The 14,538-nt window shown below is 34.7% G+C and overlaps 1 protein-coding gene across 3 annotated transcripts in view; it reads right to left on the bottom strand.

Moving 5' to 3' along the window:
* Positions 1–10,655: 10,655 nt before the first annotated feature.
* spen (spen family transcriptional repressor split ends) overlaps positions 10,656–14,538 on the bottom strand; it is a 103,488-nt gene continuing 99,605 nt past the window's right edge. For all 3 annotated transcript variants that reach the window (XM_089705998.1, XM_089705999.1, XM_089706000.1), the window contains 2 exons: positions 14,351–14,512; positions 10,656–14,030 (listed from right to left, as the gene is read on the bottom strand). In XM_089705998.1, coding sequence (XP_089562124.1) covers positions 13,896–14,030; positions 14,351–14,512 — 297 coding nt within the window. In that variant the 3' untranslated portion in view covers positions 10,656–13,895. The remainder of the gene's footprint in view (positions 14,031–14,350; positions 14,513–14,538) is intronic.

The following is a 14,538-nucleotide window of genomic DNA, read 5'->3' as shown; positions in this document are numbered from 1 at the left end:
GTTGTTAAACGTGTACGAAATGAAGACATATTAATATAATATATAATTTTATAACTATAATATATAGGCATAACGCTAATGTTATCTATTAATGCAGACAGAATACATTACCTAAATAAAAATATGCAATTGAATATAAAATATTCATAGTTTACAATAAAACATCTGACTTTTCTTATTCTTTGTTATATCCTTGCCTAAAATTTATCTAGAAATACAGGTGCGAAATTCAAATATTTTATAGGTTTACAGAGCGACAAATGAGATGTCCCCAGCAGTACGAACGGATCCTTTCTTGAGTTATGCTTTTAATACCCCACTTGCGGTTTCATATTTATCGTCTGCGGAAATTGTATTGGTTCGGGTATCATGGAGGCAAAAATCTCTCCCGACATTTTCATATTATTGAGAGTTATCCACGCACTAGATACGAAAATGTTTATGTGCATATGTACCTACATACGGTGATCATTCAAATTCACAACTTACATTTACCAAATATGAGATGTATCAAAGACAAATTGTCAAAGGCAAAAGCTTAGTATAGGATCAGATCGTGCCGTGTGTGAAAAATTGTCCTGAAAAAAAAATATTTATTTACAAATCCAACAAGACAGCGACGCTAAGCAACGTTCACTACCTATATAATCTCCAAAATAAATGGATACATGTTCATATTAAATTAACTTCAGTTCACAGAATACAAACGTTCCATCCCTAATTAATTTGGATTATGAAAAACATAGATATCCATATGTAATAAATAATTTCACCATATACAATAATTGCCAAAGTGGTTTGCCCGAAAAACAATTTAATTCTATTCGGGCAACGGTAAAATAACATTTACGATACGTCCTAAAAACATAATACGTCCCTCATCTAATCCTAATTTGTTGGAGGATTTGATCCGAGATCGAATTCATTAAGGGATGCGGGTTTGGGGCAAATTTGGCCGGTAGCCGATCTAAACTTTCCACGTGTGCACTGCCAATTATTTGCTCAATTACACTAATAGTTCCTAACAAAATGCTAGCAGCTAGTGTTCAAATAAATCAAATATTATTAATAAATGAAATAAATTGCCTTTTTATTATATCATATCTATTCAATACCAGATTTGAGAGAGGTGGAAATTGTAGTTAAATGCTATTTTAGATAGGTACATTTCCTAATATTGAAATCACATAATATTCAAAGTATGGTCTCTACAATCTATCACTAACAAGTATAATAATATACCTAATAAAAATAATAATATAATATTAATTTTGTGTTTATATCACAGAAAATAATTTATAATACTAAACTAGTGTTTATACAATCTAAACACGATACAGTAACAGAAGTAACAAGATACATCAGTATCTTGTTAGATATTAATTATGAAAGTTGTAGTGGATAGAGGTAGTTAAAGCAGCTTAAAATGCACCGGTGACGCTGACAGCCATAACGGCGAGCTGGTGCAAAAATTTTCTAAGTTTACCAGTTTCAGTTTAATACTGAGGCGAGATATTTGAATTTTTCAGCCGTTACCTGTGTCTATAAATCAGGTGTAAAGTCGCCCTAAGCACTGTAGAGCTGCGAGCGCCGACATTTTAAAATTCAAATTACAAGTCTTTACCGCAGCATACATGGTTAAATAGATTGTCAAAACAGGAATATTTTATATCAAGCGGAAAATAGTATAAGCATAATATTTCTCTAAACTTTGCTTTTTTTTAATACAATGAAAAAAAACTTACTAGAAACTACACACAACTGTTTTATATAGATGACTCTACCATTGCTATATTTTGATTGTAACCTAAATCAAAATAATCGGAGTTGGCAATGTAATCACAATTTTATGAATAGATATGCATGAATTCATAAATTGTACTATTGTTGCGTACGGAATTTATTTTCTTTGCTTCCTGGATAGTAATTAGTTACAATGCTTTCCATGATTAAATAATTAACTGCAACAGATATTGAACAAAGTTTGGATAGAATTTATTTTATAATTTCAAAATCGTCGCTGCACCAGCGCTGTACACGGTGTTCATATTTTGTGGTAGTATTTTCAGCCATACGACATACCTCATACATACTCATACATACCTATACTTTATATCCTAGATATATTGCAATTGTTTTCAGCGCCATCTTCACAACATTTCTTAAATCACGATTCAGCCATGCGGGTCTGTTGTAGAACCATTTATGAAGTGAGTGGAATCTGGTAGAGCAGTTTTAGAAAATGTTTGCTATTGTCAAAAGGTGGCAATTAATATAATAAATGTAATGGTACACTATCGTTATAATAAAAGAATAAAAAATCGGGTCTTATGACAATAAAGTTTTCTTTGGAGATCGTAAATAAACTATACAAATGCCTGAATATCGTGTAAGAACGGTACGTTTACGCTAAACACTGAGCATATTCCTACTTGATACCTTATATTTGTATACGTAGTATATTATTATTAGTCTGTGCTTATATGTACTTACCTAATTTTTTATAATTTATGTGACATGATTTATTGATTTTAACGCAAGTTTTAACGACATACCTAATTAAGTACACTACGACATAAAGTAGATAAGTATATATATATACTATTTATTGAATCAAAACACTATTAAAACAGAAGGATTTTTTGAAACTGCTACAAAACATAGATTCCAACCATTCTATTTCATATTTATGTGGTGACTGGATTAACTTAAAATAAAATAAAATAAATATATGTAATTCGTATTATTTATACTTAATCATCAAAATAATTTTCAATTAGCAATAGTAATAGTAGTACCGCTTGAGTTTAGCCTCCGTGTGGGAAATTTGTTCAATTAAAAATTTTCAAAACTGATATTAGGAAAACATTGTCTTATAAAAAATATATATTACCTACATACTTAAATTCAAAGCAAATAATTTATGGAAAATGATAAAGGTCATAAGGGAGATGTACCCAATGGTTACGTCATCCGTACTAGACGTCATACCATTCATTGTTCGCTTCTCAAAGGGTCGAAGATATAACTCCGAGGAGTATGCGCAGTAGAGGAAGCCGCATTGGCGGGCTTTGCGACACTTTCAACCCTTAGACCATTCAGAGTACCAGTGTCCTCATTATTTTATTAATATCGTGTTTGTTTTGACAGAAATCACACATAAAACAGCAACAAAATTAAACAGGTAGGCCGTTTTGCATGCTGCTAGACCATTAATTGTTATTTATATATCCATCTTTTATGTGAGAAGTAGTTAGTTAATAAAAATATAATGTTCACAAACTTTAAAAGCAAACATAACGTCATGTCATGGTAATTTGTTACATAACGTTCGCTTTGACATCGTTTCTAAAGAGGAGGTCAAAACGGTACTGAAGTATAAAATATGTAAGTCCATACCTACTGTTGTTCTTACTTCTTAGTCAATACACGTTTTAACTAACGAGTTGAAATGCATTGTATTGTATTCTTGTATGTTATTTAGGTAAATTTAAATTGTTAAAACAATAACGGCTTTAAGAGCCAGCTGAATAGTACCTATAGGCTATAGGTACATATTCTTACGTGTCTCAAAGTTCGTGCTCTAGGTAGAGCAAATTACATACCGTTTGTAATATTTATTATAGACATCTTAAATTCTGTCTTTTTTTAGTATTTTATTGTGTTTCTTTAATTTTATAATCTAGGTCCTATAATAGGTTAATTGCAATAAGTAGATGAATTAAGAGGACCTACAGCAGGTCTTTTATGATTTATAATTTATTATAATATACTAGCTTTCCGCTCGCGGCTTCGCCCGCTTTGTCTAAAACATAGTAAATTATATACTAAAACCTTCCTCTTGAATCAGAGCGGGGGCACACGATGCGTTGCGGCGGCGGTGCGGCGCCGGAGCGGTGTCGCTGCGTCGTCTTACATAGAAATATCTGTGGCATGTCACACGATGCGCTCCGGCGCCGCACCGGACTTGTAACCACCAAGACGAGGCGGGGAGGGGTGAATGCGGTGCGACGTCGGAGCGGCACCGCTCAGTTGTTTTGCATCACAAGGAAGGACACGCTGTGCAACGCTGCTACGACGCCGCTGCGACAGAACAACGTTACGGCGCCGCACCACTCGTGTGCCCACTGACACGGTGAAATCTTTGCGGTGCGGCGCCGCAACGCATCGTGTGCCCGCGCCCTAACTCTATCTATTTAAAAAAACCGCATTAAAATCCGTTGCGTAGTTTTAAAGATTTAAGCATACATAGGGACATAGGGAAATAGGGACATAGGGACATAGAAAGCGACTTTGTTTTATACTATGTAGTGATTTATATAACAATGAACTACTACTATACGAATATTTATACTTATCTACTATATGAATATTTATTCATTTAAAATACTGTTTTATAGAAAAATGCAAAAATATAACGAGTTCCGAAACAAACGATGCTGCAATCACAGTGGGCAGCTAACTACAAACTACATAGTTTAAAAAGGCAACATCTTTTGTGAAGAGCGCACGTTTCACGCGTATCAATTCTAAACATAAATACAAACAGCATTATTTTTAAACTTGGTTAAATATAATATAATATAACCAATATTAATAAATTTATTTATTTTTAATTATCACAATTGTCAGGGGTTTTTCTTAAATACATCATCAGGTGAGTGAAAATTTTCAATATATTTTGAACAAATTAATATTTTTTTTTTATGTAAAATATAATTGTTACTATTTCACACATTTTGACAAAAGTATTAACGTATAGAGAGATATTATTTAATTAATTAATGCGTTCGAAGTTTTTTGTTATTGCTTAGTGCGTTCTCTATGAAACATTTTAATTTTAAATAAAACAAAATAAAGCAATCAGAATAATCTTAATGTTCAAAAATATATCAATATAGTTAACTACCACTTAGTTTTAAAATAAATAGGTTTATGTTATAATAATTTGTTACGCAAACATTAAATTACTAGGCCGCGTCCCGTCATGTCATACGTTTACCTAAATTTAGTCGCCTATTTTTCGTAACGTTTGTATACATTTGTGTGGACTGATACACTGACAAAGAGCTAACTAGGTCAAAGATAATCCACCCGCGCAATGCGCTGGGTCACCATATACTATGTAACTATTAAACTTTATAAAATATACATGTATAATATGTTTTGGGGTTATTTATATGATTTTTTTTTCATTGGCTACAACTGACAACTAGCACAATGAACAGCTCAGATACCTAGCAGTATTTTCCGCATACTTTTGTATATTATAATAAAAATTGGAAAACCTATTCAAGATTTAATTGAATTTCAATATAAGATTTCCTTTCATTAAGCATTTACCTTTTTTAATGAATAATGTTATTATTTATGTAAACACATGCAATAATTCGATGTGTATTTTTGGTAACATAAAATAAAATAAATAATAATTGCAACAAATTTAAAGAAAGATTGCGTTTAGTCGGTCAGGGTCAACCTTTATCGTACATTGATTAAGCTCTATTGGCTGCAGTCCAATCGAATAATTGATAATATTCCATACATCATGGTATAGGCAACTTTATTATAATGTGTACATATCTACCTATAAGACCTTATAAGACTTTATTACAAGCATAGAAATACATGTTTGCATCATTTTACTTGAAACCTATTTACAAGACGAAAGTTAATAAGATAACTCACTACATTAATAGGTACTGTATTTTTAAAAATTAAATGTTAACTTACGTTAGGTACTGTATTTTTAAAAATTAAATGTTAACTTACGTTATGCGATGCATAATACAGTAATACCTACGTCACAAAAGCATAATGCAATTACCTACTCAATTAGGTACCTACTCTTAGTATTTTCCCCCTTGGTAGGTATGTGTTATTGTTTTTAATTCCAGCGACCAAGGTTACGCTGGTGAGTTATATAAAATAGGATAATACAAGTTCAGTCTGGCTAAAGGTTTAATTCCATTCTAGTAGTTATGTCGTGGCCATATCGTAGATTTGCTCATTTCATTAAATGACTGATTTTGGTGGTAAACAAACATTTACCACGGAAAATGACATAGGTACTAGATTTCCACCCGCAGTTTCGCCTGTGTTTCGTGTGTGGGATCTCCGGGATAAAAAGTAGCCTGTCTTATTCTGGGTCTTTAGCTACCTTCATACCAAATTCATTGTAATCGGTTCAGAAGTTTTTACGTGAAAGAATAACGAACTTCCATCCATCTATCCGTCCATCCATTGTCACAAACTTTTGCCTACCTAGATATGATTTGATTTTGTTAGAATACCTAAAGAAATAATTTTTTAATTACAATAAAATAGGTAATGCTGCCCATTGTGAAGAGGGCCCCTAATGTGATTTTGTAAATAACTTTTTGTGAGCATTAATATGGTTAACAAAACAGTATCATATTATTTCAAGCATATGTAGGTATGGAGAGCAAGTTAACAATAGAAGGAAGGAATATAGGTACTTGTCCAAGGAACAAAGACTAAACCTACGACCCGTAACGAAGTCTTGGGTGCCTATATCAACTCATTCCTTTGTCTTCGAAACACAAACAACATTGTTACTACAACCTTTTTCATCTTTACTAGGTTTCGGTTCTGTCCGCCTTTCTGGCATCAGGATGTACCTATCTCATGAACCGTGATTGTATATTATATTTGTCTGGAATTCGGTCATTTTGTACCGCGAGGTTGACTCGCACCTACTGTTTTTTATCCCTACTTAGGTACCTTTACACAAATGAAGTAGATAACCCGTCATAATCCTATTTTATATTAATTTATTTTCAGAATGACGTCACCAGCTATAAGTAAGACTCCTGAAAAACAGAAATCTGAAAGCAAATCTCCATCTCACGCATCGGTGGCCACTCAACAGGATCTCCAGGCTTCGTCGAGGTCTAACCAACAAATGCAAACAGATCCACTCGGCTGCTTTAGAATCTTCAAACTAGCGGGCCTTATGATGAAGCAAGGTTGTTAATCGCATAGTTATTAGGACGCTATGTTGCTGTTATCACAAATTGTCGAAATGAAACCTATGATGAGATTTGATTAGCCGTAGTCAGTAAACGGTTTATATTTATATTCATAAAAAAGATATTATCTTAGACCGAATAGAAACGGTTATATCACTAGTATTTTAGTATGGAAGTGTTTAATGTTTTATCAATAATAATATATGAGACTTGACAGTACTTTTTCAATAGGTAGGATGAGTTATTTTTTTCCTATTTATTTATTAATAGATTTCCGAGGCGATTTCTAAAGAAAATTTCTACCAAATTGTATTACCAATAGTTTGGATCAATTCCTAGTCACACACAAAATATTGTTGCCAGTATTTATGCGTTAACATTATTGGTACACATCTTTGAAATGTTTAATGTTATGTACTACGTGACCAAGCCAACTAGACCCTTTTCAACTGTGACGTCACCCGCCCATGTCTCGGGTACAGATAGCAAAAAAAAAATATTAATAATATCACTGTTCGCTCTCCGCTATGAATAGTCTTATTTTTCCCCATTTCGAGGGCTGTCTATGAATAACAACACAGTAAAAACTTAAACAAATAACAACAAAAAACTTAACAGTCAACAACAAGCTTTAACGATTAATAATAAAAAGTACAGAAATAACTAGCGATGCGTAACGTACGAATGCGTCGATGTTGCGAACCGTACTAAGGCGAACGCGGTACCTGAGGCGGTAAGCGGGCGGGGAGGCCGCATTCCACCCGAGCGTCTAGTTGGCTTGGTCGAATAATATATATTTTGTATGTGTTATATTTGATTCCCATGAAGTTCCCGTGTATTTTATTTAATATTAGCATTCTTTTTAAATTTTAGTTCATAAGATTACCATGTTCATTTTTTTCCTTTCATATGTTATTCAATGAAACAATGTTTTTGTTTTCAATTGAAGTTATGAACATATATTTGAATGTTATGCAATTAAAATGTAAATCTTAAAAGGACATTGACAGTTTTTGTATGGGAGATGGACCAAGTGCTGCCCAGAATGAAGACATGGTACATTTTGTTCCTCAGGCCAATACTAACATGTAAACCAAAGCGCATCAAAATCTATCCCAGGAGTCAAGAGAAAAAAAATATTTTGTTTTGAATTATTTATTTAAAAAAAAATTATTTTAAGAAAAACATGTAATAAATACACATTTTTTATGTGTAACAGGTACAGAATACGATACATAATATAAATACTGCATATTGGTACAGAATACAATAATTATACTAATCATCATCGTCGTCGTCATCGATAATAATTCTATCTAAGATTGACTAAGAATAAAGCAGGGCACCTTATCACGTCCTGATGCCTAGCCCACCCTAAAAACCATACTAAGCACATGGTGTGCGCACAACAGCCGATAGTCCTCCGACCCGTAAAACATGTGCAACAATAGTTCCTTATGGCTGCCAGTCCGGTATTGCTGGAATCGACTAATATATAGGAATGGTAGACTTAAGACGATGTATGTCTACTTCTTAAGTTAAATCTGAAGAGGTGGACATTTTCAGACGGCATATTAAATGTTGATAGATCGCTTAAATCTCTGTTATATTGTTGGATAACAAATGTTTCTACATTTCGTATATGCTCGCTATAGTAACTCGGAGCGAGTTTTATTTGGTATTTACCAACTGCGAATAAAGTCAATTCCTCAGCGGTGAGAACTGGAAATATGTTGACATTGTTCTGAACAACATTAATGTTATCAAAAGCGACTCTGTTTCGGTTTAGTCTATTGGAATCGACGTAATCAGCCAAATCATTATTAGAGTCCATCCCCTCTCTAACTATATTGATGAAATCACGGCAATGAGGATTATCTAATAAATCCACATGAAATGCATTAGTGAGCGCAGTGGCGATTTTAAGATCGGAAAAAAAGTGAGGCAAGGATATGTTGCAGTATTCCTAGCGAAATAACTTGAAATCCCGTTTCAATCTGCCGTTTACCACCTCGTAAAATCGTGGATCGTGGTTAATTGATTCGATCCCCTACTTTGAGACTGAGGCATAACTGGACATAGTAACAAGGAAATAGGTACGCACAGCCGCAACAAAACACAAGTGACGTGAGACTGCCTGCGAGCGAGCAAAACGTGTGGGCAGACTGCAGAGTGACCATCACCGCGTCGCCGCGTGCGTAGGTATACAGAGAGAAAGAGACGCAACACAAAAAAAGAATGGTGCAAGCGAGACAGTCGATGTGTATGCTAGTGAGGCATTATAATAAGGCAGAAACTATTTAATGAAAAATAATTATAAAAAACCATTTTTTTATATGTTTTCCAGGGGGGGATTTTTTTTTTTAATATTTTTTCTTTATGTATATTAATGCTAGGATCCCATTGCAATTACATTCATTCCTGGGCAGCACTTGGTCCAAACACTGGCAATGTCCTTTATTGTCAATATAGCTATTTATTTTAATCGTGTTTTCTTTTCCCAATCTATTGGTCTAAGAGCCCGTGGGAGATCGTCCTTCACCGATCTGATAACCAGATGAGACGTATTTTTTATTAAATACTAGAGGTCCGCTCCGGCTTCGCCCGTGGTACATATTTCGCAATAAAAGGTAGCCTATGTCCTTTCTCGGGTATCAAAATATCTCCATACCAAATTTCATGCAAATTGGTTCAGTAGTTTAGGCGTAATTGAGTAACAGACAGACAGACAGAGTTACTTTCGCATTTATAATATTAGTATGGATTTTTTATCAACAAATATGCCCATAATTGCTTGCCTATCGAAAAGTTTCGTTTTGTTAGAACTGCACATTTGCTTAACTTTTTTAATAATGACCGACACAAGTAATTTTAAAATGTATCAGATTTTACCTGTGGACGTCGTCAGTTCTTTAAATCAGAAATTGTTTATTATGTTTAGAATGGTTTATCAGTAAAATTAAATCTTAAAATTACTTGTATCGGTCATTATTATTATAAAAATGTAATCGTAATTGAAAATAATTTGGAAAATCCAAAAGTGCACGCCTCATAATTTTTTTTAAATAAATATTTATTAATTATTATTTTTGTTTATTTAATAACAATTAAACCACATCGAATCAGACCCTGAAAAATGAAAGGGTTCTATTCCTGAGCATACTCAAGCGTAAGAGAAAAAAAAAAGACTCGATTAGTAAAGTATTTCGGTCGCTATCGTGTTAACAAGAAAAAGGATCCGCACATACAGACACACGGACGTCCAAGACAGAACTTTTTTAAACTGTTTTTTAACTAGTTTAAATAACAAAAATGACATCAAAAATATCATGAACGTTAAAAATAGTGTTTTTTCTTAATATGTGTGTGTACATGTATTATGTTACAAGTGCAATGTATGATACATAAAGACATTTTAAGTTTGAAAAATCAGATGTTTTGCGCGAAGTGACAGTAGTACCCACCTCAACGCTTCGCTTATGAGGCGTGCAAAAGTGAAGCAAATGAGCAGTTCTAACAAAACGAAATCATAGGGATATTATTATTCTATGTTATGTTACTAGGTTACGTTGTTGAATTTTGTTCAACTGTCAATATGTTGCCTATTAAAATGGCTCTACTATAATATTTATAAGGGTGCCAGGTCAATAAATAAAAACACACTTTTATGTATTATTTTTTTAATAGTATTGGTAGGTAGGAGGTAAATAACACGCAGGAGTTCTGGGTTTTTGGATAATGGGAAGTAAAGATACAATACTATTTCAATATGTACAAAATATACAATTACCTCTAAATTCTAGCATTTAAAGTTACAGTAGAAATATGATCACAATATTTTTTATTTTCTTACTTTTCGATACATTAGAGCTAAGGAGGGGCGAACGCGTTCGGGCGCGGCTCGTGCGGTAACAGTCTAGCCCTCACTTTCACTTTTGCTGCACACTTGAGATCAAATGTTATTTTTACATTTATATTAATAACCCTATCAACTCGCACGCGAGCACGAGCCGCGGCCGAAGGGCGCGCCGCATCGCCGCTCCATCCCCATGCGCCGACCGACTTACAACTAACTATATTATACTTCTCATGTAACTAATCTTACGTCTATTAAGTCTGCATTACGTTACATTACTAGTTAACATCCGAGAAAATCCAAATATAAACGCTACAAAATGATGCTTTGAAATATGGGAAATCTTTTGAAGAACATTTTATATAATAGTAATTGACATTTTTGCATAGCAAAGAATTTTGGATGCAATTACTCGTCGGGCAAATTATATTTCTATTACATTTACCGTACGATCGGTTACTTATCGATAATTACATATATAGCTTTAATTGTCACCAAAAAATAATTACATCCCAGTGATGAAATAAATAAGAGTAAATACAGATTTAATTTGAATAAATATTTCTTTTTATTATTTTCGTGTGAAGCTTAATTTATACGTGTCTCTTAATATCGAGTCTAAATATTGTATTGCTATGTTTAATGGAGTTTATTTACATCGAGTTCCTTCATAAGGAAACAAATAATAAGTGTACACATTTGGGCATCCGTTTATCGATTAAATTATATTTTTAAAATTAATGGACGAAGTAACGAGTTCGTTAGTGTTCTTCTTAGCTAAGTCGAGAACTGTTTGCGACGGAAATATGACAAACCATACACGTTTACACACTTACAATATAGTAACTCTTAAAAGAATATACATACATGGCTGTGCTGTAATTGTTTATATAAAAATTACATAAAATATTTTGTACTTTAGTTTTTTCAAACGACGCCAGGGTCGTACATTTTCTAACTATACAATGCGCAATCCGATCAGAAGAATAAACAACAATCGAATGATAGATAGCATTCATCGCTGAAGCTACAGTCGAGACTCGGTAATGTGCAGACGTGGGAAGTCACGAGAAGTACAATATATTGTTACAGTTCATGTCCAATTTAATGACAACTAAAGTGTTACTTTGAAAGCATAAAAAGGTCAATTCCATAAACTATGTAACCTAACAAAAAATATAAAAAAACTTAATTTTAAAATTATATCAAAAAGAAATCAGTGTCAATATTTTTTGCCGCTAAAGGATTATCGACTCAAATAATTTGATAATAATCCTTCAGTGGTAAAAATATTAAAATTACGCAAAAAAAAAGAAAAGAAAAATAAATGATCACATTAAAAGTAAGTAATTCTACTGCGCTATCACGAATCTTACGAGACGGTGACGGCCGGTAGAGCAAACAAAGAGAAACAAACGGAAACACATAGCTTACGGGACCTCTGTACGGGTCTGCGCAAAGCAGAAGCGACAGCGGTAAATGAGGATGGGCTATGGCAGCGAGCAGGCAGTCTGCCGCGTGGAATGATACAACCGAGCGGCCGGACGGCCGACCATCGCTCTTATATACATATCGATCTGTAAATATACTCGAGAGATAACTATCATTTAATCAGTACACACATTGAACAGTATTTGGATCGGACGATTGTTTACCATTGTGGACGTTTCGTCGTATGCACGTTAGCCTCGAGGCGGAGATTAACGTTCATACGATTGAAACTTTCTAAACTACGCAACTTTTATTAAATAAATAGTAGAAAACCATCTGAACCGGAAAAGAACTGGTTTGATGTTTAAAAATTAAGAGAGTGCTATGAAACTATCTATGCTTTAAAACTACTAAAATGTTGTATTCTCTAAAGGGCAACGCCGCATGCGCCGTTGTTCGTACATGTACTGCTCAGCTTTCTTTATAACTAACTATATCCTACGTTAAAAGTCAGAATCACAGTTTATTTTCCACGTGTATTTCCATATTTTTATAATACGTGCAAATAGCCACATTTTTTACAACTTTAAAGAACTATCATTCGACCCAGTTTTAATTTTTCCATTAATTAACTACGGTTATCATCTAAGTGAACAAATCAAAGTTTTAGTACGTATGTATAGTATCGCTATTTACACATTTTAAATTACTTTAGACCTACACTTAAAACAAAATAACAATTTACACTAACAATAAAAATGCTCGATAGATCGCCACTCATCTAATCGGAACCCAAATTAAATACGATACTTTTATGAACTTGACTTCGCTTATTGATAGTTTTTAATAAAAATTTAAACTCCGAATAAAGTCGAACGCAGTCGACCACAACAAAATATTTTACAAAATGACGTCTTATCTATCTAACACTTAAATAAGTGACGGCTCTTAAAACTATCTGAGACTTTATACAGAGCGCACAGCGCGGCGCCGGATCAATAAATACACTATAGATACATCACCACGAACGTTCACTTCACGAGGTAATATAAGCAATTCCGGAAACGGTCGTCTCGCGTCCGCATAGCGTTCATCGTATCCACGGCGGCTTCACACCAGGTCGACCGATAACTAAATTTTAGAATAAGTTTTCACAACCTGGATTTTATTTACAATATTTTATGAAAAATAACGTCTGTATTGTCACGTCCAGGATAAAACTGTTAATCCGAGAGCATTTCGTCTAGTCCGATTTAGGTCACATCCTTGAGTGTACGCGCACTCGCGAGTGGTCGCGGCGACGTAGAGGTATCGATTGCACAGGCTCGTAGAGGTATCGATTGCACAGGCTCGTAGAGGTATCGATTGCACAGGCTCGTAGAGGTATCGATTGCACAGGCTCGTAGAGGTATCGATTGCACAGGCTCGTAGAGGTATCTTATGCACAGGCTCATAGAGGTATCTTATGCACAGGCTCGTAGAGGTATCTTATGCACAGGCTCATAGAGGTACCGATTGCACAGGCTCGTAGAGGTATCTTATGCACAGGCTCATAGAGGTACCGATTGCACAGGCTCGTAGAGGTATCTTATGCACAGGCCGGCGCGGAGTGCAGCTCATCCGATGGCCGTAGCGATGACGATGAGCAGGTGCGCGATGTTGGCCACGCGGTGCATCAGGTCGGGCGCGATTCGGTTCAGGTTCTCATTGGCGAATTCGCACGATGGGAATATGTGAACTGTGTACATAGACTGAAAAGAGGAAATACGTATATTAACAAACTGTATGTATTATATAAGCCAGAATTAAGCGGAGAACGTTATACGCCTTCTATTTTACAAGAATAGACTTTTGGGGGCAAACACACACGAAAGATATTCAATATGCGAATAGCGTAAAACGAATAGATAATTGAGTTTGCATTTTTCATATTTTTCAGTCGATAATGTAATGATAATATTGTACAAATCGGCGAACTGTAACAAGGCACAACAACAGCGCGACAATGAATGAATGAAAGAATGAATGAATGAAAAATTCTTTATGGCACACACAGACAGACAGACAATACCTGGTGGTGTCGCGGCGAGGGCGCCACGTTGACGATGCCGGCGGCCTGCTTGCGCTGCAGGTAGGTGATGAAGCCGGCCGACAGGTTGGTGGACTGCTGCAGCACGTCCATGTGGTCGCGCCCGCACGGCAGCGCCAGCAGCATGCAGTGCTCGTTCTCCATCTGATAACGATATTCTGTTAATATTC

Source organism: Colias philodice, chromosome 17, assembly GCF_061535455.1.
Source record: "Colias philodice isolate Cphi_HAF_F1 chromosome 17, ilColPhil1 Martin Lab GWU primary, whole genome shotgun sequence".
NCBI lineage: Eukaryota > Metazoa > Arthropoda > Insecta > Lepidoptera > Pieridae > Colias > Colias philodice.
This window is presented reverse-complemented; position numbering and strand designations above follow the sequence as displayed.